This window comes from Toxorhynchites rutilus, chromosome 2, assembly GCF_029784135.1.
Source record: "Toxorhynchites rutilus septentrionalis strain SRP chromosome 2, ASM2978413v1, whole genome shotgun sequence".
Taxonomy (NCBI): Eukaryota; Metazoa; Arthropoda; class Insecta; order Diptera; family Culicidae; genus Toxorhynchites; species Toxorhynchites rutilus.
Genome location: NC_073745.1, coordinates 303217461 through 303244187, shown reverse-complemented (window position 1 = coordinate 303244187; position 26727 = coordinate 303217461). Strand labels below are relative to the sequence as shown.

The window sequence follows — 26727 nt, the reverse complement described above, 5'->3', positions numbered from 1 at the left end:
GCCGAGAAGTGGAACATTTTTATCGATGCGGGTATAATAGACATGTAGTGGGGGGAATATGGATAGGTCAATAATATACGAAGCGTAGAAGTTTATCGCTCACGAGAGGAATAATTCCGCTCTCTGTCAATGTATGTGCGTCCAGTAACTAAAATAGATCAAAAAAAGAAAGCAATATGAAAAAGAGTTCAATGTTATTCCCTTCACTTTCCATCATGCATTGGATATGATAATGGATATGACTGTCCATTTCAACCCCACCAGTGCAATTATTTCAATAATTGAAATTTACCACTTATGAAAGAATTTACTGTTCCGTACATACCTAATATCGCTTCTCTGTTAACTCACAAACCGAAATATCACCATCAGTGAATTTAATTTTGCAATTAAATCACCCAAAATACTTTATATCGAAGCCGCGCAAATTACATCCACACGCGGAATCATGTTTGATTTTCGGTTTTTGTTCCCCTATTTCACTTTTGATCAGTATTCATTGTCATGGGATGGTTTAAAAATTCTAGAATATCATGTAGAAGGGGTTCCCATGAACAGAAATTTGAAATTCATAATGAAACCACCTGTCCATCACACCCCCACTGTCCGTCTTACACGCGGTTCCCCTACTGAGTGTAAGTTTAGAAGTTCGAAAACTAGTGCGTTACGTTTGGGCTGCGAGGATTTGGGCGTTGAACCTCTTTGCTGGCTGCACGAAGTAGTTTCACAATCCTTTACGAAAGATGAAAGGTGTATGAGTAATATTTGTTGAACAGACCGAGAAATCAATTATTCGTTGATTTCACAGACAACATCGACACGACTTTGCGATTCTCTCTAGCTACCTTATTCGTTGTTGGTCATTGGCGATCTAACGCAAAACGTAAACGATCGGTGAGACATCTGGATTTTGTTTTTGAACTAAGAAAATGATGCAAAGGTAACCTAAAACTCGAAAACAAATCACGTATATTTTACTTCCGGGCTTTCCAAGGTAGTTCTCACATGCAGGAATCGTGCATTTTTCTACTTGTGTTTGATTGTGCTCTCGAATTTCCTTTTTTTCCATTGTCAATATTTCTATAGTTTTCTCTACTGAAAGAGGTAAATAAATAACATGTTATATATAAAATTGCGCAGAATTAAATTTCTTCCAAACTCATCGCAATCAAATAATCTTTCATGATTATAACATTGTAATTTATGGAAAAAACTACAAACCTTCCATGAGCTCACATGGCAAAATTTAAAACCATCATCACTTTCACAGCAGCGCCGCCTAGATGTAGATTTGCACGTTAGATCGCCAATTTTTTAGCGTATCGTAAGTTTTTTTACGAAGGTGACGTGTGTCCATTTTGTACTATAATCGGTCTGAGACACCGACGCGAGTATAGGAGTAACTTTTTTGGACAAGTGACGTTTTTATTATATTATTCAATAATATGTATACATTAATGTTAGTGGTGTAGAATATTTATTTAGTATAATGCATAACATTATTGAGCGGGAAAGAATAAGGACGAAGTTAGATTCATACGTGCAAGAGCAAAATACAAATGTTTGACTATCGTATACTCACTAAATACAATGGTCACACATATACAAAGAAAGAATTGCACTTGTGTGAGAATTGTAAACTATAACTACGCTAGAGATACTAATCGGTGGATGATGGTTGTTTTTTTTTCAGTTTTATGTTCATTTCAGAGATAAATTATTCTACAGTCAACTCTCCCTTACTCGATGTTCTGTATCTCGATATTTTCCCTAACTCGATGGATTTAATGGCACCTTCTATTTTACAAGCATTCTTCTCTCCATAACTCGATACCTCCCTAACTCGATGCCTCCCTTACTCGATGGGTTTTGATTCATTTTTCCATGGATGTTCACCTCCCTAACTAGATTGATTTTCGCGTACTTGTTTTGTGCGTTTCTAACTGTTATTTCAATTGCTCTTGAATGTGAAGACGAAGTGTTCGTGTCGCCAAGGAATTTGTTTTCAGTTATGGAAAACCTTTCAAGTGAACCATTGCTAACCATTGCGCAACGGTTGAGCATCATCGAGCAGGTCGAAAAGTATGGGCGGAAGGTGTCTGAAGTTGTAAAATATTTCAGTATTGCACAAAGTACGGTATCAACACTATTCAAACAAAAGAAAAATGGAAAGGAAGGGAAAATTAAATATTGACAAAAACCGTATAAGGTTGGTCGGGAACGAAAAGCTCCAGCTTGGATTTTTAAATCTATCAAGTCAGAGAGAATACTTTATCGCTCTCAGGTTCTATTCTTCGGCAGAAGGTTTGCGAATTTGGGAACTGAGAATTCTTAACTTCAAAGCACAACCAACATAGACGGAGGCGATAAACTACCGTTGCTGGTCATTGGAAAGAGTGAAACCCCACGATGTTTCAAAATGGAAAAATCTAACCAGTGATAAACGAGAGCAACATCAAGGTCTGTATGACCTCAATGGTTCTTGAGAAATGAATTATGCAACTTGACAAAAAAAATTCCAAAGAAAATAGAAAGGTATTTATTCGGGAATTATGTGTAATTGTAGTGTGTCATACTTATATCTCTTTCTCCTCAAAGGTATACAATTGAAATACTTTCACGCTCTTGGATCCATAAGGTTAAATCTGAGACTATGCAAAATTGATTCCGAAAAACCGAATTTTCCTTCAATAATGATGGTGATAGTTTGCTGGCATAAATCATGCATCTTGAGCTTGCTGATGTCGACAGTACAGTACCGTTCGATTGCTCAACGTCCTTTAATGATTAGTGCGAAAAGGACCAGAATGTGATTTGCTGTGATCTGATGCCAGATACCGATGTATTGGAAAGTGTTGAAAAAGCTGAAGATAGTAGTCCTATCGAGCTGAAGAATATGTCCGGAATATTTAAATCAACTGAAAATGTTCCTGTGAAACTATTTCAACATTTTTTTTTGTGATTGAACAGCTCCTGCGTGATCGTTACAATTGAGATTGAATAACATACTTAATCAATATTTCCTTTGTTACCCTAGTTCCTGATCCAGGTAGGACCCGATTATATATGACTCGATTATATACAGTTTGAGTTGTAGAGTAGAGAACTGTACAGTGGTTAGAGAGCTTTAACTTGATTGATAGAAACAATCAAGTTTAGTATGAATTTTTGGGATAAAATTAATAATTACACATTAAAAAAATACTAACTTTTAAATTATCCACTTCCAAAATGTTATTAAAATCCACTAATTTAGATGTTCCACTACTATATTCTGTACTAAATTTTCTGATCTTTCAAATGAAAGCAACAGAATCGACTTACGTAGCGGCATTTTCAATATAGAGCCAGTTTGAGGCAACAGAGTACGAAACAAAACAAAAATCTATAACTCTGCCATCGTTGAAATTCGAACATATGCGTAGAAGTATTTTTTTCGTGAAATGTAACCGTCTATCACCTCCTGATAGATTGTGGAAAAAAAATTATGTGAGAAAGGTGTTTAATGACTTTAAGGGGATGAATCAAAAAATTAAATCCATACCATAATTGGGACACTTACCCTAATATATGAAAATTTATGACATAAAAAAAATTATGAAAAAATGTTCTGTATCTCGATACCTCCCTAACTCGATGGTCCCCTTGGATATCGAGTTAGGGAGAGTTGACTGTATAATATATGGGCTGAGCTATATCGACAAGAAAACAAGTCCAATGAAGTATCTAGAAATGCTTTTATATCATATTATTATGTCCCATCAAAAAATCAATCAATCATTAACCAATCAAAAGTTCCCCCTACTCTCATGTATTAACAATGCCGATTTCCAATGTCTTATTTACATGCATAAGTACATATTTACATTAAAAAACGGTTTCTTTCACAAAACAATGTGCATTACGTCCGCTTATTATGACCTCCCTTCGATGCTATTATGAACGGATTCCACTGTATTTGCAAAATATTAACTCAATCGGACTCAATTTCCTAGTGTCGCAGATCTAAAAATTTAAGTTTTTTGAAAACCGAAAAATCACCCAAAGAGGAAGTACATGAAATCAGAATTTAAAAAAAAAATTTTGATACCAAAGTCTTAAAATTGCATGAGATTTATTGTTATCTCGAAAACTTTTTATTTCCAAGAATTGACTTTACGGCACTTTTGCACTTTTTGGCACTCGATCGTTTTTTCGTCTGAAAAGTAAATTTTTGACATATTTTTTTTCGAGATAACAATAAGTCTGTACGTTTCATACAATTTTAAGGCATTTGGCATCCAAAGTATTTTTGTTTAAAACTCCGATTTCGTGTACTCCCGGATAAAGGCCCAAAGAGTCGATTTTTGACGAAAAATATGTTCGAGATGACATTTGGCATTAATTTATTTTTTTTCGAAAACTGATCAACCGATCAATAGTCGGTTTTTGAAATTTGACATGACCACATGACCTTAGTGTAGTGAACAAAAATATCAGGAAGAAATAAAAAAAACAATTTCTTTCTGTTTTCCAAACTTTTTGTAGACTAACACCTTTTGTCTGCCAACTAACTCAATGACAAATTTTAGCACTAGTACTTTTTTGTAGGACCTTTCCATACATCTATATTTATGTTTGAATGAAACTTCCCCTTTGTGTTTGATCATGAATAATTCAATAAATAAAGAGTACACCGCAAACCGTAAGGCAGTTTTGAAAACTCCAATAAATGTTGTACAGAACTAATTTGTTTGTACAGAATTCTAATGAACTCTGTACAAAGCTAACAAATTATCCTTGTACAGAATTTGTTGAAGTTTTCAAAACCGCCTTTTAATTTGCGATGAGATCATTATTTATAGAACCTCTTACTTCTTAAATGGCACCAACGTTCCTAGAAGAACTTCGCCGTCTCAACGTAGTATTACTTGCATCATTTTTATACGTACTTAATTGAGATTTCTATGCCAGATAACACACCTCGAATGCATTCTGAGTGGCAAGCTCAAAAACACGCGTGACCTCAGTGCAAGTCGGAGGAAAACTCCCCCGACCAGAACGGGAATCGAACCTGAACCCCCGGCATGTTAGGTGTGACGCTAACCACTTAGCCACGGGAGCACTTTTTTTTGAATTATTCATCATTAAATACAAACTTATAACCAATAGTCTTTATCCTAGATTCAAAGTGAACAGTAGTAATTGTCCTGTTTCCGTAGTATTACAATAAATTACATGTAGTCTAAGTAAAATTGTATAGTAGTTCCGTTGAATAAATGTAGTGTAGCACGAATTGCAAATAAATAGCAAATAAATATTCAATGTTATCGATCGTTTCAACTTTCGTATTTGGAGTAAATTAGCGTAAAAATTTAAATAGTCGCAAAAGTTGTGGTGGAATACTTCAATATTCAAACAAAAAACAAATACTGAGGGAGCCTTTTCATTGAAACAAGAATATCTCTGTACTGAAAGGTGCAACAGGAACATTATAGGAATAAAATGAAAGTTAGTTTGTCAAGGTTAATTGGATTTGCTATCAACTTAGTTGATAAAAAAAATTATGTTAGTCCACAAAATCTTTGGAAAAAACACAAAGGAAACGATTTTTTGCGATATACATCTACACACTCCAAGATAAAAATAAAAATGTTCGCAGGATATTCCAAAACTGGAAAGTTTAAACTTTAAAATAATGTATATACCATTTTCATGCGTTGATTTTTCACACAGCTTTTCGCACTCTGCTTTTCTAATTTTTTTTTTGTCGAGTATATATATTAGGCTGTCAAAAAAGTCCTGCGGGATTTCCGCGAGGTGTTGTTGTAAGCGCGTAGTTCTAGTTGTATTCATTTTTTTTTTTTTTTTCCAAAATATATATTTTTATCAAGGCTCATATGGCGTTAGCCTCACGGGGCCGGGAGTTCAATACTTTAACAATTTTTCTTATTATCTATGTTAGTAATATGTAACCGATTACTCGCGGTTGGCTCGAGGTTAGTATTAAGTGTTTTCGTAATTCGGATGTTGCTGTCTCCAATGCTCTGTACGTGTGCCCGACTCGGGATACTTCCTATTGGGATGCAGCTGACCCTTGATCAGCAACGCCCCCCTAGTCTGTACCTCATATCTAGCGTGGTGCGTCTTTCTCGACTCGAGGAATCCAGGATAGAATGGTCACTAACCGGCGCAATCATCAGTTCATGTAGAGTTGTCATGAGCGGTACAACCTTTGGCTCTTGTTGAATCATCAGTGGACTGCACAACCTTTGGCCCGTGTATCTGTAAAGAGTGTGTGTATGTATTGCCGCGACTAAGTAAAAGTTTATCGATCGGATAGGAGGGATATAAAACGGGGACACAACGAAGGAAACATCATTAAACGTTGACATCGGCGTTCCTGAGGAACAGGTATAGATGAAGCAGAAGATCAGGATCACGGCTACCTAAGATATCCCGGACGGGGATCTCCGATTGTCTGCCTTGTGCTCTCAGTGCTCTAGAGAGCTGAGAGCGAGCAGCATGGAACCGGATACACGACCAGACAACATGCTCGATGTCGTGGTAGCCATCGCCACAATCACAAAGATTGTTTGCTGCGAGCCCAATGCGATAGAGATGCGCGTTTAGGTTGTAGTGATTGGACATAAGCCGAGATATCACGCGAATGAAATCACGACCTACATTCAATACCTTAAACCAAGCACTCGTCGAAACCTTAGGGATAATCTTAGGGAAAACCAACGACCGAACTCATCACCAATCCACATGCGCTGCCAACTTACGAGCGTATACTGACGAGGAATGTAGAAAAATTCATTATAAGCAATTTGCCTTTCAAAAAGTGTGCCTTCTACAGCGCCCACCTTAGCTAGCGAGTCCGCTTTCTCATTCCCCGGAATCGAGCAATGAGAGGGAACCCATGCTAAGGTAATCTTGAATAATTTTTCGACCAAAACACTCAATAGTTGTCTTATTCTTGTTAGGAAATAAGATGAGCGTTTATCAACTTTCATTGAGCGGATTGCCTCTATTGAGCTGAGACTGTCTGAAAAAATAAAATAGTGGTCGATGGGCAATGTTTCAATGATCCCCAGTGCGTAGTATATCGCACCCAGTTCAGCGACATACACGGAACAAGGATCTTTGAGTTTGAAAGAGGCACTGGAATTTTCATTGAAGATGCCGAAGCCAGTGGACCCGTTTATGAATGAACCGTCAGTAAAGAACATTTTATCAGATCTAACTTTCCCATATTCTGCCGAAAATATCGGCGGAATATAATCGGAGCGTAGATGATCTGGGATTCCATAGATTACTTCATTGTATCGAGTCATACTATAGCTTGTTGGAAAGGTATTTTTGCGCGCTATAATATAGTCCTTGACAGTTTTGTTTTGTTTGGTTAAGTCGTTCGTGAGTTATAGTGTCGCAAATATGGAGCAAAATAAAGAGAAAATCCTACTACTATGACAAAGGCAGAAATGTATCTCAAGCTGCCAATAAAATTTGTGCAGTTTATGGACCCGATACAGTTTCCATTTCCACCGCACAACGATGGTTTCAACGTTTTCGTTCTGGTGTAGAGGTCGTCGAAGATGCGCCACGCTCCGGAAGGCCTGTCGTCGAAAATTGCGACAAAATCGCTGAATTAGCCGAGAAATACCGGCATAGTAGCAGCCGTAGCATCGGCCAAGAGCTGGGGATAAGAAGCTATTGATAATTATAAAGGGATAAGAATTCGAAGAAGCTTGGATTCACAAAGAAGCCCGATGTATGGGTGCCACACACGTTGACGCAAAAAACATCTTTGACCGTATCGACGAATGTGAATCGCTGCTGAATCGCAACAAAATCGACCCGTTTCTGAAGCGGATGGTGACTGGCGATGAAAAGTGGGTCACTTACGACAACGTGAAGCGCAAACGGTCGTGGTCGAAGCCCGCTGAAGCGGCTCAGACGGTGGCCAAGCCCTCATTAACGGCCAGGAAGGTTCTGCTGTGTGTTTGGTGAGATTGTCAAGGAATAATCTATTATGAGCTGCTTCCCTATGGCCAAACGCTCAATTCGGACCTGTACTGCCAACAACTGGACCGCTTGAAGGTAGCACTCATGAAGAAGAGGCCATCTTTGATAAACAGAAGCCGCATTGTCTTCCATCAGGACAACGCCAGGCCACACACTTCTTCGGTGACGCGCCAGAAGCTCCGGGAGCTCGGATGGGAGGTTCTTTTGCATCCGCCGTATAGTCCGGACCTTGCACCAAGTGACTACCACCTGTTTTTGTCCATGGCGAACGAGCTAGGTAGTCAGAAGTTAGCCACAAAAGAGGCCTGTGAAAATTGGCTATCCGAGTTTTTTGCCAATAAGGAAGCGAGCTTCTATAACAGGGGTATTATGAAGTTGGCATCTCGTTGGGAACAAGTCATCGAAAAAAACGGCGCATATTTGACTTAAAACAGATGATTGTAACTAATTTTATGAACAAATGAAAATTCAAAAAAAATACCGCAGGACTTTTTTGACAGCCTAATATATTCTTTATCTTACACACATGCATTTTTATCTTGTTGTTATAAAAAATGAAAAATTCACCAAAAAGTTCTTAAAATATGTTAATCCGGAGTGCTTAAGATCGAGACCTGGATCACTTCTGCACTTCGTAGAACTTACGTAACGAATGTAGTTGTATTTGAATGTTATTCTTCGACTAAGGATGGGGATCGCCTTCGTGACGTTGTGTCGTTCGGTACAACTTTACCCTATAACGCGAATACCGAATATTACGATTGAATAATTTGCTTGGTTCCTGATAAACCGCTTCCGAGAATATAGTCATTATTTATATACCATTCCATTCACATATTGTGATAAGACATTCTCTCGTAAATAAAACACATACGCGGAATAGTTTCTGCCTTCAATTAGAGGCACACAACATTTATTCATCAGCTAATTATTAGAGATTGATGAATAGAATTCATCCTGATTTTTTTTTGTCGTTTTACTGCAATGCATTACCATATTTTTGCCGAATGATTATGACATACATCACTATTCCAAACACAAATTGAGGCTTTGTCAAATCATTGAATGACGATGAAATATCCTCCAGTGCGATGGTCAGGATTTTTCTGTTCTTTACTTTTTTGATTTATTGGATTACTCACAGTTAAACTGTTGAAGGAAATACAATTGTTGTACAGGTTTCGCCCGCTCAATGCGTGGCTATTGTTTTGCTCTAGTTTTATAGTTGTTCTGATAAATTACTAATTGTTGGGCCACAAATGGTTAAGGTGGACGAAGGTTTCTTAGATGTTCGCGAAGAGATTTCCAGATTCATCTAATCGGCAAACACAAAATCATGTTGATCTCGTTATTATCATAGGTCAGTTACGGCTATGAACCCAATGCGGAATGAATTCATTTCTCCCACCAACATCTCGCGGTAGGATTATTCATTCAAATGTCACTGATTAGCAGAGTATCAGTCTCACGCTCCTGGTTGGTACTGGTAACGTTACGGAACGTAAAATTTACGTATACTATTCAAATCAGTATTACCAATCTCTAGCAAAGATTTTCATTCAATGCGTTTCTACGCAGATTTCGTGCAGGGATTTTGTTATTTTCATTTGTTTAAATTGTGAAAATGACTGATATCAAGTTTTCCTGTAAGTAGCATAACATTGGGTTGCCCGGATTTTTTTATAGCTAGTGTGTGGCTCGTTGGTGGACTATTTCAATTCTATGCCAGTCTATGCCAAACCGGTTTTCCAAAAATACCTTTTTTCCAAAACTTTTGAACTACTGGACCGATTTAGATTACAGACACATCAAATTGAAGCTAGTAAGCAAGTCTTTTTTTTTAATATTGCACTTGCGACAAAAACTGGATTCTGTTTTCGTAATTATAGCTTGTATTTGCTTTTTATGGTATACATGGTTGAAGATAGAGGGCATTAGTTGTTTTATAATTTTGCTTGAAAGCAAAGGTAAGGAAGTTTCCCATCACATATATCAAATAAATTAATTAAAACAAAATTATTTTGAAAATTTAAATCGTTTTTCCTCAAAAACATGTTTTTTTTAAATCCATAACAAAAATTATATGAATAACCCATACAATTACCAACGAGTCAACCATACATCGGAAGAAGGGCACTTGCTACAGGCTTTCAATTAGCGGCTTCAGTAATCTTGGAAAATGTGGCTTTTGCAATTTTTTTTTTTTATAAATTCGTTTATTTTTACAGGCTCAGTTACATAAGTTTAAAGGAGCCGATATCTTAAATATATTTTTAAAACTATATATATATGAACAATTTTCTTAAATCTATGGTTAGTAATGTGGGAAACCGATTACTCGTAGTGGACTCGAGATTAAAAGGGTGACATTTTCTCAGGAAAAGGATGGGGTATAAGGAAATTATTACAATGTTGATAATCACACACACTCAATTCTTAAATCTATTCGTACATCTGTTGTGAATTTACATTTCATTCTCCTGTTTATAGCAAGCGGACCAATTACTCACAAAGAAAGAAATGGAGGGTATAAGGATATAAGGATAATCACACACGAACATCGATAGATTTAAGGAAAACATATATTTGGGACATGTAATCAAGGTCTAACCGAGCCAACACATCTCTCACCGGCACATTGGGCTGCCTTCCTCTAGCCCGAAGGGAGTGTGGCTTTTGCAATGTTGTCGCTAAAAAAAAAACAGTTTTCTCCTTATACGTGCGAAGAATTTGCCTCCAATTCCAATAAAAAAAAATCACATCTAGCGGCGGTGTAATGAGCGTTGAATCTGGAAAATTGTGAGTGTATTGGTGTATTTTTGCATGTATATTGCAGCTTAACACTAGAACTACCGACGTTTTTTTTTTTTTTTTATCTTCGCTTATTTTTCGTCGGCCTATTTCCGCCACTTTAGTGCCAATCACCGACATCAGGGAGGCGACTCCACCTGTTCCTACCTATCAGACTCAACAACTCATGAGCCGGGCCAACTTCTTTTACTTCCGCTCCGAAGGAAGACGTAACCAGAGATTTTTCGCCTCAGAAAATCCCAACGACGCCAGCTGGGATTGAGTTACCGACGTTTGATGTATACCTAGTTCTACCGCACCCGTCAAATTGACGTATTTCTGATAAGCGCTTTTGTTGTATTTTTTGACTTTGTTTATGTTAATAAAAGAATGTGATTTGACAAAAACAACATTTAACATAACACTTTATATATTTATAATGAAAAAAATAAACAAAAACGGTTTATATTTACATTTATATGTCTACAAGAACATGTCTTACAAGAGCATGTTATTCTGGATGAACACTTGCCACAAACGTATTCGTTGCATGTTTTGCAAGTATACATCGCTCTGTTTTTGTTGTTAAGGTCTCATAGTTGAGTTTTCTGTAGTACAATCCATTGCTTTGTTTGATTGTTTTTTGGAGGATGCTTGTTCTCTGCAGCACTTATATTCATTGGAAAGTTCTTCTGCAAATTGAAACAAGAATTGATTCCTGGTTATGTTGCCATTACAAGTCTCTTTGTATAAAATCCACGAATTGATTGCTGCCAAGTCCAAAATATTGTAGAACACTTGCAATGGCCATCTACGAGACCCCGCTTTTACGCTATATTAGCGTGCCATCTGGTCAACTACATCTACTCCAAACTTGGTTTTATTGTAAAACCATACAATTTCAGGTATTTGTTTTCTATTGGAATCTATTTTTACCGATCCATGCTTAGAGCTAAGAATCAGTACTTTTTGCGAGGTTTACTTCCAAAAATTGTCAGAATAATATTATCTGATTTGTAGAGTTTTGTAGAGTAAAGAGCCATGTCATCTTTCACCACTTTAGCTGTTCCTGACAATTCTATTCTATTGCGCAAACTCAAAGAGAAAAGAGTCCGTTGTTTACTTTCAGTTGAACTCCTATTCAATATCACCCTGTGGAGAAGCCTCATTTACTCTTTTATAACATTTTTGTTATCATAGAGTGATTATACCTTCTCTATTGTTTACAGTCTAAATTTCCTAACTTCTCCGAACTCCAAACGTATCGGGCAACTATTGTGCGTATACTGCACGAAATTGCATGTCTAATCGAATGCAAATACGTATTGATGTCCACCATTCCATGGATGATGCATAGATTGTTAAAAACTTTGAAATTGCCAGATCCGTCAATTTGACGGGTCTCGGTAGAAATAGGTATAGGTGGTACTGATTATGGAAGTTAAAGCCGATAATCAGAAATTGAATATGAATAAAAAACTATCCTTACATCTCATAAAAAGTCATCATAAAAGTTTAGAACAATACCTTAAAATTATATGAAATTTGTGACCATGAAATTTGAAATCCGTCAAATTGACGGTTTCGGTAGTTCTAGTGTTAATTGTATATGTTCAATTTTATGCTTTATCCATACTCACCCCCACTCAGCGTTAATAACAGATTATTTCGAAAATGTTGAAATTCCAATGGAAAAAAACTTTTCTGATGTTCAAAATCAGCAATGACTCATCTGGCAAGACTTAAAAGAATCATTCTATCCAATATTTAGCATTATAGTAGTTCTGTAAAATGCTGGGCATTAGATTTTTCTGGTGTGTTATTTGATGGCTATCTACACATCAAACTTTGATGAATTATTAAATAATAACTATTTGTACTACAGTTAAGTCTTATGCATTGAAAGTAGTGGAAGTATGTCTCCTTTTGAACGGGTCACAGCTTTCTTCGCAATATTTGTCAAGATATTAGTAATAGAGCAATTCCAAATGCCAAATCAGCCAAAAAACAGTAAATTTTTACCCGACCTTCTCCGATTTTTTTCAAACTTGGTATTTATGATGGAAGCTTCCCAAAAACACAATTTTCATTATCATATGACCAATTTAAATAACGACTGATTTTTGAAAAGTGCGTAATCAAAATCATTGGTCTTTCTATCAAAAAATCTCGAAACTCGAAATCCAGATGTCTGATTGAAAAATGATTTTTGAAAATTTATGAAATTTTAGTACTTTGTGAAATTTTAGCTTTGCAAGAAAAGTAACGCAATAAACCGATCCTACACGCAATTTTCGATATACACTCGGCCAAAAAAGTAGAGGAACAGAGTGCGAAGTCGGAAATTTTAAGTGATTTTTGACATGCTGTAACTTCGTGAAAAATCAACGCATATTGATGGAACGTACATCATTTTGAAGCTAAAACTATGTATTAGAATATTTTACGTACATAATTTTATCTTGGTGTGTGTAGGTGTAGTGAGCAACAATGTGGGGAAGAAATGAAAAATCGATTATACTCTGTTTTTTCAAAGATTTTCCGGACCAACACAATTTTTGCTAACCAAATCAACAGCAAATCCAATCAACCCTATCAAACAGCTTTCATTTGATTCCAAGAACGTTGAAAATTACCCCTTCTTCTTTGATGATTCAATAAACAACCATCGCACCGCAAATCCAAAGGCAGTTTTAAAAACTGCAATGAATTCTAAACAAGGATATAGTATTTGTGTGAATAGAATCCACATGATGTTTTATCATTTGAAAAAAAGACCTTCCAAGTTCAATTGAATAAAAAAATGTTATAGAGGGGGCTTTTGAGCTGTGGGTGTCAACTGACAGATGTAAAACTGAATTGAATAAAATGTCTTCAGAAGAATTTTGCTCATGTTTTGTGAAGAAAATTGATAACATCACGATTTCAATCAAAATGAACAAGCAAGATTTTCAAAAACAAGAAAACAATGTTTGGCAGAATGATAAATTATAATGATATGTGATTTAACCGAAAATTTTACTTTAGTTTTACAAGATGAAGTTCAAAGCTATCATTGAAATAATTCCCAGTGCACAATACACCCGTTTGTAGTTTATTGCAATGATAATGGTACACTACAGAACTTGAGCTTTATTGTCATTTCGGATGTTTTGAAACATGATGCCGTTGCAGTACAGCTGTTTATATCTAAATTATTGGGGCACTTTAAATCGACTGTATCTATGAAAAGTGTATCTTTTAGTCAGATGGTGTTGCTTCTTAGTATAAGAATAGAAAAAACTTTGCTTCTTCTTCAATGGCACTAACGTTCCTAGAGGAACTTCGCCGTCTCAACGTAGTATTACTTGCGTAATTTTTATTAGTACTTAGTTGAGATTTCTATGACAAATAACACGCCTTGAATGCATTCTGAGTGGCAAGCTCTAGAATACGCGTGATCCCAGTGCAAGTCGGAGGAAATTTCTTTGACGAAAAATTCCCCCGACCAGAACGGGAATCGAACCCGAACACCCGGCATGTTAGTTATGACGCTAACCACTCGGCCAAGGGAGCACTATCTCACTTTGCTATTCTATGTGAATTTACGAGAGGCTATGGCTTAGAAGTTGAATGGCATTTTTTTGCCACTTCACATGACAAAGGTCCATGTGATGCAATAGAAGGGATTTTTAAACGAATGGCAAGAAGAGCTAGCTTCGCAAGGCAGCATAAACATCCGCTGGAAAATCCAAAAGAACTTTATGATTGGTCCAATGAATGTAAGCAGAATTTTAAGACTAAAAAATTCTTCTGTTATGTTTCTAAATATGATTATAAAATAGCTGATGAAAATTGATCAGATTTCTAAGAAAACGAAATCAATTCTTGGTACTCATAAATATCATTCATTTACACCTATTTCTGGTGACAAGATATCAGCTAAGATATATTCTACTTCCGAAGAAGAAACTGAAATACTTCCGGTATATAAATAATCATAGTTGAAATAAATAAAAGTCGAAAAATATTATTCTTTTGTATCTACAGCGTGGCGCATAAGTCACGTAACCGATTTTCACAAATATACCTGTGACATATATATTAGGGTGGCAGCGAAAATAGTCATGTCAAATTTCAAAAACCGACCATGTACATTTTGTTTATTGGCCTAAAAATTACCTGTGCAAAATTTCAGCTGAATCGGACATGATTTAGGGGTGCCTCAAAGCCCTCAAAGTTGATTTTTGTACATGTACATGGTCGGCTCTTGAAATTCGACAATTATTTTTTTCTCATACCTTCATTGCCTCTCAGGCAATGGCCCGAAAGGTCGATTTTTGATCAAAAATTGTTTTTTAAGATTGAGACACCCCTAAATCATGTCCGATTGTGCTGAAACTTTGCACAGGTCATCTTTTTGGGCCAATAAACAAATTGTACATGGTTGGTTTTTGAAATTCGATGATGATTTTTTTTCCATATATCCATACATCGGCAGTCGAACAACTGAACCGCTTAGGAACCAACTCGCTCGATAGTTGCAGCGCGATCGCTTTTTTTTCCTTCAGAAAGCGTTGCGTGATTTATGCGTCACGCTATATTACTTTTTTCTTCACAAATGTTAAAGGTATGTGAAAGAATTTTCGATGGAAATAACAATAAATAAAATAACAACAAATAAATGTTCCGACATAGTGTAAAAATTTCACTGATGTTGTTTTCACTTGAAAAAATGGTTGGATCGTATGAGAAATTAATTTTTTTCATTACTTTTCTTAAATTGTTACGATTTTACAAAGTATTGGAATCTCATATATTTTCAAAAATTCATATCTCCATTTTGGTGAATTTACCACAGCATCACTGTACGTTAAACTTTGTTAAATTGAAAGGGGTTTTGCACTAAGAATATGCAAAGAAGGGCCTGATTCTCGAATACACTTCGAATACATTTGACGGTGGAAACGGAATGAAACGTATCCGCGATGACAATGGTACGGTGTCGACATCTGGATACGAGATTAGTTTCCCACTAAACTTATGATTATAATATCAAATTATCTTCAGATGAAATTTTTATATGAGATTATTATATCACATGAAGAAAACAAAGTTTTCCACTCACATTAAATACCAGTTTGATACGAAGAAGTTAATTTTCATTAATGATTTTTTATTTGAAAAGTGCTTATTCTGCCTGAAAACTCTTTATTATCTTCGACACTTCACTAACTCGTAAAACGTAGTTCAATGGCGTGCCGTTTATTTCGTTTCCACCGTGAAGTGTATTCGAGAATCAGGCTCGAAATATCGAAAAGGGGTGTTTTGAGATAAAAAAGTTTTTAAAATTAAATTCAATTTTTGAGTAAGATTTTTTAACAGTGCGTTTGTAATGTTAGTTTTCCTAAATTATTCATTGATTTTCGAACAACTTTGTCCAACATCATATTTTAATGAGACATCTGGGTTTTGAGTTACGATTTTCTGCAAGAAAGATCGATGATTTCGATTACGCCCTTTTCAAAAATCAGTCGTAATTCAAATTGGTCAGATGAAAATGAAAATTGTGTTTTTGGAAGTTTCTATCATAAGTACCAAGTTTAAAAAATAGTCGGAGAAGGTCGGGTCAACAGTTGGCTGATTTGGCGTGGAATTGCTCAATAGTAACTTTCTCCGTTTTTGACCCAATCTCACCCCCATCGACGGTACATGAAACATTTAAAAACTACTTTTTAAAAGGGCCAGTGTTTTACAAAAAAATACAACTCAAAAACTCTAATTTCTATAAAATGTTGTAAAATGTAAAATCAAAGAATGTTATATAGGAAATTGTTTAAGTTTTCATAAAACTATATAAAAAAATTACACAGAAAAAAAATAGTTTAAACATTGAAATTCATTTTTCAGGAAAATTCGATAAATTTTGTGTTTCTTCTAAATTCTCGATAAATGTTTACATTTCGAATTTTTTTTATACGAAATCGGATGATTCTATAAAAAGAACTATTGTTTATATGTTTAGTCTTATGAATTTAAGTTTACGGTTTTATTAATCATCGATTTTATAAAAAAAAATGCAGACGGTGAAAATTTGGAAAACATTTTAAAATAATTGATTTACTACAACTGCTGTTACTTCTCCTCAGTCGTTTGGCAAAGAAGCTTTGTTGGGATATGCTCATGCAGTGCGGGCCTGACTTCAAGTGGATACCCCCTATCAGTGACTTTTTTGGTCAGATTGTGAAAAATAAGCAGATATTATTTTTTACATTTTTTTTTACATTTCTCTTGGTTTAGGTTTTATACGGCATTTGTATTTTAAATGTTTATTGTCACACAATTTTCACCTCTCTACTATCACTATTGTAAATACTTTATGTTTCGAGTTTTGATTTCACACCTTCTATGTTCACTTAAAAATGCAATACGTTCTGTCAAATTCATACCGGGAATTTGTGTTTTTAAAGAAACTACTTTATTTATCGTCTAAATTTATATTGTCGCCTTCAGAATATGTCCCTCCTGAATATAATACTTTTTCCAACCCGAAATCCATGTTTTATAGCTGTAATTGCCTTAAAACGTTCGTTCAATATCCGATACAATATCCGATACAAAAAAAAACAAATACGAACACAGTAGTATTGTGTCTCAAAACTTAATTTAATAAATCCAAAATTTCAAATTATTTCAATACAAATATCAAAAATCACATACAAACATATTCAAATAGAAATTAAACCAGTACTAAGTCTCAAAATTCTAAAAAAAATCAAAATTTTATAAATATATATTTTTTGTATCGCACAACACTGTTAAAATTATGAAAAAAAATCACACATGTTTTAGAAAAGATTTTTTTTTTTTTATTAAATTCGTTTATTTTTACAGGCTCAATTACATAAGTTTAAAGGAGCCGAATTCTTAATTATATTTTTATTACTATACATAAACATTTTCTAAATCTAAGGTAAGTAAGGTAGAAAACCGATTACTCGCGGTCTACTCGAGTTTAGTAGGGTGACATATTTGTTCAGGAAAAGGATGGGATATAAGGAAATTGTTACAATAATGATAATCTCACACACTCAATTCTTAAATCTATTCGTATATCTATTGTGTATTTACATTTCAACTTATTCTACTGTTTGTAGCAAGGGGACCAATTGCACGCAAAGGATATAAGGATATAAGGATAATCACACACGAATTAGAAAAGATGTAGAAACACATTTAAATACAAACACAAAATTTTTCTCTGAACTACGATTAAATGAAAGTTGACCCAATCTCATCCCCTAGAGGGGGTGACAATTGGTCAAAGTAGTGAATATTACTTTCTATTGAGAATTGTGTTTAGAAATCAATTTCTCAATAATTTCAAGATAATTTGACAACATATAGGTGTCTTGAATGATTATTTGAGTTACGTAAATAGTATCAATCCACCTAGAAGTGCAAAGGAAATGTTTATATACAGCCATTCCATGCAAACCGATATAGTGGTTCTCAGATTTTCGTGAAAATTGGTAGTTTTGTTCTTTATCGCAAAACATTAGACCAGTATTTTTTATCATTAGGGTGATTATTTCAATTTTAGGGTTGCCCAAAAAATCAAAATTTTCCCATTTTTTTCCAAAAATTACTTTTTCTTTAATTCAGAACTTTTGAACTACTGTACCGAATCGGGTGATACACATATTAAATTAAATAGGTGACCATTTCCATTTTAGGGTGGTCCGAAAGATAATTTCTTTTCTCATTTTTTCCAATACTTTATTTAAAAATTCATAACTTTTGAACTACTGCACCGATTCAGATGATCGACATATCAAATTAAAGCCAATTAGCTAGTCTTTTTTCGAATAATATTAAATGCAGAAATTTTTGATTTTGGTCTTGTAATTATTGATTGTATTTTTTTTACAGTTTACATTGTCTCGGGACCAAGGGCGCTATATTTTTTTTATAGTTTCTTGAAAGCTAAGATTTTTTTAGATAGCATATCCAAAAATCAGGGTTGCGTTATTTTGTGTTATTGAGTTATGATTTTTCAAAATTAACCGATGGTCCGAAAAATCATTTTTCCCTTTTTTCCAAAATTGACTTTTATTGAATTCATTTCTTTCATACTACCGGGCCGATTCAGATGATCGATATACCAATTTGAAACCACATGAAATACCACATATGCATAAAAGTTGGGTTCTAGTCGCATAGATGTTTTCCAGTCGCATAGAAATGTTGAACGAAAACTGAAAACATGTCAATTTTGCAAAATCACTCGAAAACGAAAAAAACATCTCTCTGATATTCGGATATATTATTTAAAAAACCATCAGCTTTCAAGAAAAAATATAAAAAATATGGTGATCTTAGTTCCGAAACCATGTAAGCTATGTAAAACAATTACAATCAATATGTACGAAAACAAAATCTGTTTTTTTTTCTCAAGTGTAATGTTTTTCATACAAATTTGACTTTAATTTGATATATCGGTCATCTAAATCGGTCCAGTAATTCAAAAGTTATGAATTATTGAAAAAGGTCATTTTTGGAAAAAAGGGGGGAAAATTGAGACCTCCTTAAAATGGAAATACCCCTGATGACCACCATAAAATAGCTACCCTGATGAAAAAAATAAAAAATACTGGTCTAATATTTTGCGATGAGGAATAAAACTACCAATTTTCATGAAAATCTGACAATCACTATATTGGTTTGGCATGGAATTCAATTTTGTGCTCCCGTGGCCGAGTGGTTAGCGTCATAACTAACATGCCGGGTGTTCGGGTTCGATTCCCGTTCTGGTCGGGGGAATTTTTCGTCAAAGAAATTTCATCCGACTTGCACTGTGATCACGCGTATTCTAGAGCTTGCCACTCAGAATGCATTCAAGGCGTGTTATTTGGCATAGAAATCTCAACTAAGTACTAATAAAAATGATGCAAGTAATACTACGTTGAGACGGCGAAGTTCCTCTAGGAACGTTAGTGCCATTGAAGAAGAAGAAGAAGAAGAAGAAGGAATTCAATTTTGTGCTTGACCCATTCTCACCCCCACTCAGTGTAAATAAGGATTATTTCGAAAATATTGAAATTCGAATGGAACAAAATTTTTGATGTTCCAAATCAGTAATGACTTATCTGGTGAGACTTTAAAGAATGATTCTATTCAATATTCACAATTTTAATAGTTCTGTATAATGCTGGGCATGAGATTTTTTTCTGAGGTATTATTTGATGGCTATTTACACATCGAACTTTGAAAAATTATTAAATAATAACTATTTGTACTACAGTTAAGTATTATGTATTGAAACGTGGAAATATGTCTCCTACTCGGCTCACAGTTTTCACTAATATTCGCAATATTTGTCAAGATATTACTAATAGTTAATTTCTCAATTTTTGACCCAATTTCACCCTCATAACCGATTTTCACCCTCATCGACGGTACTTATATTTTTGATGATTTTTTTTTAATAATATTTCTCGATACACCATAGTAAGATGCACTTTCAGTATTTTTGACATAGGACTATGGGCCTGATTCTCGAATACACTTCACGGTGAAAACGATATGAACGGCACGCCATTGAACTACTTTTTACGAGTTAGTGAAGCGTCAAAGATAATGATGGATTTCATGCAGAATGAGCACTTTTCAAATAAAAATTATCAATGAAAATTAACTTCTTCGCTTCAAATTAGTGTTCAATGTGAATGGAAAACTTTGTTTTCTTCATGTGACAAAATAATCTCATATAAAAATTTCATCTGAAGATAATTTGATAAGTTTTAGTGGGAAAATAATTTCGTATCCAGATGTCGGCACCGTACCGTTGTCATCGCGGATACACCTTATTTCGTTTCCATCGTGAAGTGTATTTGAGAATCAGGCCCTATGTCTTTGATTTATATATAAGGGGGGTCATTCTATGAAAAATGTAACGATTTATTAAGAGTTTTCAAACACATATTATTGCGACATGTGTTGTGTTATATACCATTAGAAAGGAAATTTATCCAGTATTTTGTTTTTGCGTAAAGCACGAACAGTGAATATAGTAAAAAAGTTAACAATCTGACGATTAAAATGGTTTTATTTTCTTTTTTTTATTTTTATTGCTCCAACCACTCGCTTTCCTCCCCGACGCAACGAGCAATCTTTTTGCCTAAATTCGAGCGTTAGCTCACAATGTGAGTTGATGCATATAATGAATTATTCTTCATTTACCAATAATAGACATTTATCAGTTATTGTATTGTATATTGCCCATTCAATTCGTGCTCAATGCACGTTTTTATCGTATAGGTCTTGCTACTAACAATTTATGTAATTGTGGTCCAGGATGTCATAGTATCGAGCATGTTGCTTGGTTATGTAAATAATGCAATTTATGAATTTAACTGGCTGCTGATTTAGAATGACGAAACGGTTTACTCACACTTACCAGATTATGATAGCTTGAGTAGTCGTGATCTTAATGTTATGCTCCCCATATATGTCATCCTAAGAACGCTTCACTTCCACGAATGCACTTGTCCATTCTCCTTTCCTTTTCCTATACATGAGCAGAACATAGCACCCACTGAGATCCATTCACTACATCAGCTACACGATCTTCCCAAGACAGCACTCATAGTCATAGAATTCTCAATATACATATGTCACCGGACTATAAAGTTATTACAAACAATGTTCCGGGCAATGCGGCGACGAAGGAGAAAATGCTATTTTTATCTATAATATATTTCTGTAGCCATAGATTTATTTGATTTAGGCTTATATTTATGTATATCTTAACTCTTTAGACTTGTGTTTAAAAATGATACATGATGACTTTTTGTCTTCTTCTGCATAATTGAATAAACAGAAGAAAAGGATAGTAATGGCTTTAGTGGTGTACATTTTTGAACAGAATGTGGTTCCGGATTCTCATTTAACCCGATCATACAGGAAACAGGTTTTTTTCCGGGCTTCTATTTGATGTATCAAAAGAGAACAAATTACAGATTTTGAACAATGGAAAAACTCAATTCAAATGCAATTGCTACACACAATCGCAGTCCTATGTCAAGATTCCGTCCGTGCCCCTAGGGTCAGACCCATCATCTTCTTTCTAATTTTTATTTCTAAGCTATCGAGAATGGCATGAAAAACATTGAAAAGTACACTTTTTTACACCATATATTCTATGTTGAGCCTCATAGGGGTTCAAAAAAAATAGTCAAAATTTTTATTTAGTACCCTATACAATATTTGCCATAGAGCGGGTGATTTGGTTTGAGGGCACTTTTTACTTCCATACCAGGAAATACCATACCATACCAGGCCAGGAAATTTCACAAAATCTAATACTAATCTTGCATCAATTTCCAACATCTTCCTCCAGTACTGATTCGGAATGAATTGTGATTTGCTAAAAGTTATTCTTCACTTCGAGTCCGACTTCCCTCAACCCATCTGTCTTCGATATCCCTCTCAACCAGCCCAATGTCATTCATTTTGTGAATGGAATAGCTCCTCGCAAGCGGCCTCCCCCAAGTGTTTCCATAATGTGATAGTAGAGGGAATCCCAGGAAAAAAAACAGGAACAGCATCTCATTTTACAGAGAGGCAGAGGGTGGTATTCGAGCGAGAGAAAAGTTGAAGGATAAGTTTCCAATGAATAGAAAACACAGACACTCCGACCGGCGGCAGGTAATTACAGTAATCGTTCGCTAACTGGTCCTGGTTTAACTGGTCCGTTGTTTAACTGGGCGAACGTTAACTGGTCCTTGGACCAGTTAAAAAGCAGAATTTCGTAAACAATCGACGCCATATTCAAATGGAAGATTTGCTGTGAGGGGCATTCGAATGTTATGAAAATTGACATTAATTTCGCACGACAAAACCAAATAATTTTCTCAAATCATATGTCATACCTGTTGTTGCACTCAATGCGAAACTTCCATTGGAATCCTTTTGTTTATCCAATTGCAGGAACAATGCGAATCAAACAATTCATTGAAGTTTCCCTCGATTTTATTTGACGTTTAACATGCTAAAACCAGCTAAAACGCGAATGTCGATAAGTGGTCTTCCCTTTTCGCCCAGTTAGTGAATGTTTACTGTACTAAATTGGGTCTTGTATTTATGTCACTAAACTTGGACTAGACGAGGATGATGCGTCTGTTGGTGTGCTCGACTTCAGAACAATCTGGACAACAGGGTGTCCTTCAGATCTCTGATGAAACACATTTCCATCTCGACTACATTCTTGATTGGTTCCGCCAGGCTCTGCAGACCACTTCATCGCTTTCCGGAGGAGTGTTATAATGCCTACTGTTACCACAACGGTAGCCCCAATTATGATGGCGACGGTGGTAGTGGTGATGGATTTGGTGTTACTTGAATTTGACGTTACCTCGCGGGAATCCGAAGATTCCAGAGAATTCTTATTACCCATGTCATTATAATTAGCAGCTTGCAGCGTCATCAGTTCTTTCTCGCGAATTTTGCCTGTCCCAAGAATCATCTGAAGGAAAAAGTTTTATGCAAACGAACAGCAGCTCACCTCACGAACAGCAGCTCACCTCACTCCTAATCCATTTGATGGAATTAGATGTACTGGCGATTTTTAGAAACCCAGATGGATTACAAAAGCCGTTCTCTTCCTCCAGTTTGGGAATCACTCCTCGCACTGTCCAAACGCCATTCTCCTCGATGAACATTCCACCGCCAGAGTCTCCGGTGCATGCATTGCTTCCTGCAAGTTATTTCTAAATACAGCAATCTATATTTATCTACATATCGGAAAATTTTGTACCACCAATTGATCTCAAACAAATGACGCCATTCGCCTGACTTGCGCTAGATACACACATCGAAGGTTCAACTATGGACAGTCTAGTTTCCTGCAGTGTGTTGGTCGTCGCAGAGGACATCCGATTTTCAAAGCCCCAGCCTACGATGGTACCGACCGTTCCCAATAAATTCGATTCGGCAGCGTCACTCCCCTTGGGTAGACAAGCTGGCTGGATGTAATCGTTGAACTGCACGTTGGTCGTTAACTCCAACAGAGCAATGTCGTTGGCCTTGCCAAACGAATCCCACTGTGTGTGGGGAGTGATTTTCCCCACGCGAACTTCCCTCATATTAGCAGAACTTTCGAACAAATCGTTTTGTCCCAGCTGGACAACAATTGTACCTCTCCGAGGGTTTGAATCCGACTCCTGCACACAGTGCGCGGCCGTTATTGCGAACTGATCACTGATAAGCGTTGCACCACAAAGATAATTCTTTTGGCGTTCCAAGAACTCGTAGACCGCCACATGCCAAGGCCAATCACCGGAATAGCTGCGGGCTCCGTTAACAATCAAGCTGCGCTTATTGATTTTTCTCTTACCACAATCGAAGAGTGGTTTCTCCTCTTCCGAAGATGTACTGAATTCTTCCAGATCATCTCCTCGAAGGATACCTTTAATCCAATCGCGATAGTAGCGAACTTTCGTAAATCCAGCATACCCTGACGTATCACATAACGTGTGTTCGCCCTGACGAAGAGCAGTGAATGAAACAATCCCCCGAAGCACCCACCGATTCCGACTGTACGACACCAATCCGCCACCCGAGTCTCCGTTGCAAACAACTGTTCCGTTCGTATATCCAGCGCAAAACATTCCATCGTGAAGGCTGTGTGAAAACACCTCCGGATTGCTTTCTAAACAGCAGGTATAGTTCACCAACGGCAACTCCGTCATTCGGAGCCACTTTGAGACGGAATCGTACTCCGTATATCCCCAGCCAGGAATCTTTCCATGCAGGCGATAGAAATCAATCCTCTCATCTTCGCTCAAATCTAAACAAACTGGCAACACTCGCTCCGTAAATATCACCCGTCGATCCAATTCCAGCAGCGCAATATCATGTTTGTGTCCTCCCGAACGGTACTGATCGTGCATCCGTATCTCCCTCAATCCTAACTCCTCGGTACATTCGTCCTGTTCTTGGTCCAACTCGTGCATCCCCAATCGCACCTTGAGCCTTCGAGCCGTCATCCTGTACCCATTGTTCGGATTGACCACACAGTGTGCTGCCGTGAGAACGAATCGCGCCGTTATAAGCGATCCCCCGCAGCAATACGCAAACTTGCCACCCTCCTCACAATACAAGGCCACGTGCCACGGGAACTCTCTCCGAACCGCCTCCGACGGACGGGATGGCAAGGCGGCACCCGGTTGCAACCTTGGAACGCCACATCGGATCGGTTGAAACAGCAGAGTGCAGCTATCAGAGCTGGCCCGCAGGCTGTCGAAAGTGGCAACCAGCAGGAGCAGAAACGCGAATATCTGAGCTGCGTTCGCGGCAAACATTGCAACTGAACTGATTTGAGGAATTCTTGAGATGCCGGGGATTGCCGCTTATCCTGCGAAAATAAACTGCACTCAATCAAAACGGAGAATAATTATAGGGTAAAGTGATACAGTCCGCCGCGGTGTTATCTATTCAGTTGGTGGTGTGATGGTAATTAAGCATTAAGTACGCATGTAATTGGATTGGATACTAGGTTCTGATATGAAAAATGAGATCAGTACTTAGCATCATTCTATGTTATAAAATGTTATTATTTCCGCAACATCGCCAGTCTTGAAGAAGATTTACATACAAGTCATAGACACCTGATTTCGAAGGAAGGGCATCAAGTTGGATAAATTAACAAAATATTTTGGTATTGTTAACTACGGAACAATCCATATTACACAGCTCCTCTCTCTTTATCATATTTCTGAGGGTTGAGACCTTAGGAGGACTAGTTCTACCTCTCATTGATATCGGCCGATACCACAAGAGATTGTCTATGCAATGGAGTACTGTCTTTGGAGATACTCCGGTATACTACGTTACTGGGAGGAAGATTGTTTCACCCACGTCTAACTGATTCACGGTAACGATATTGGTGGTATGTAGTCGGAGCCACTTATCAGGAACTTGGGTTACATCCGTTTTAAAAAATGCAGTATGGCAAGTGCCTTGGATAAGCTCCAGATTTTCCCGTAGCATGTTGGTATACGAATATGAACTCCACCCCATAAAAATCATCCCCAGACCATAACATTCCACCTCCATTCTTCATCGTGTCTTGGATATGGTGCTCCTGAACCTCCGCACCCTACCAATGCTATTCACGAATCCACAGCTTCCAGTTAAACAGCTCGAATTTCGATTCGTCAGTCCAGGAAACCGTTATCCAGAATTCTAAGGGCTTACTTAAACCGTTTGGTTTAGTTGACGTAGAACTACGTCTTTCAGGAAGGGTGCCAAATCAGAAAACAGGTCACGTTTTTATGAAATAAAGTTAACGTTAATAACTATTTTCACTGTGAACGAATTCTCATGATTTGCATACCAATCGAATCGGAAGTTCTCTAAGATTTGTTTGATATGCTATACATTACAATTCGCTAAACTCTGAACGGTTTAAATTCATGAAAACTGAAAGAATTTCCTTTTCCCCATATATTTGTTCCTGACCTGACGTTGTACAGAACCTTATGGACGGGGTAAAGAGGAAGGTGCGAGCATACGGGCTTGGGCTCGAAGTATGAATAAAAAGAAAATGCCAAAAGTTGTTTAATAGTTTTTATTTTACTGTCTAAAATTTTCAAAAGGATCGGTCTACTGGGCGAATTTCTACAGCGTTTTTTCCGTGATGCAATTTGATGTAACACACCCTTTAATTACCAATACCGAACACAATTATCAATTTTTCTCATCAGTAAAAAGATGTTACTTTAATATAGATAAAACATATTTTAAATGGAAAAGGTAATTTTCTTTTATAATTTTTACTTTCTGAGTGTTAATTCAACCCAATGTGAAATATTTTTTCACTTTTCCAATTTTTCTCGCCATATAAACTTTCCTTGGGTGAAAATGAACACAACAAAACAGACAGCT

At 36.4% G+C, this 26727-nt stretch overlaps 2 protein-coding genes across 6 annotated transcripts in view; one reads left to right on the top strand and one right to left on the bottom strand.

The window, feature by feature from the left end:
- Positions 1 to 26727, top strand: part of LOC129771009 (uncharacterized) — a 493902-nt gene that overhangs the window by 151780 nt on the left and 315395 nt on the right. The gene's annotated exons all lie outside the window — the stretch shown is intronic.
- LOC129771011 (transmembrane protease serine 9-like) lies at positions 17729 to 25203 on the bottom strand. The gene is made up of 3 exons (XM_055774242.1): positions 23597 to 25203; positions 23364 to 23536; positions 17729 to 23305 (listed from the first exon to the last, which is right to left on the bottom strand). The coding sequence occupies exons 1-3, from the start codon at positions 25140 to 25142 to the stop codon at positions 22922 to 22924; spliced, it is 2103 nt and encodes a 700-aa protein (XP_055630217.1). The 5' UTR covers positions 25143 to 25203; the 3' UTR covers positions 17729 to 22921.

Coding starts and splice junctions, on each gene's coding strand:
- LOC129771011 (XM_055774242.1), bottom strand. CDS start 25,142: ATGTTTGCCGCGAACGCAGCTCAGATATTCGCGTTTCTGCTCCTGCTG. Junction 23,537..23,596: donor TTGTTTGAGATCAATTGGTG/GTACAAAATTTT, acceptor AATAACTTGCAG/GAAGCAATGCATGCACCGGA. Junction 23,306..23,363: donor TCAAATGGATTAGGAGTGAG/GTGAGCTGCTGT, acceptor TTTTTCCTTCAG/ATGATTCTTGGGACAGGCAA.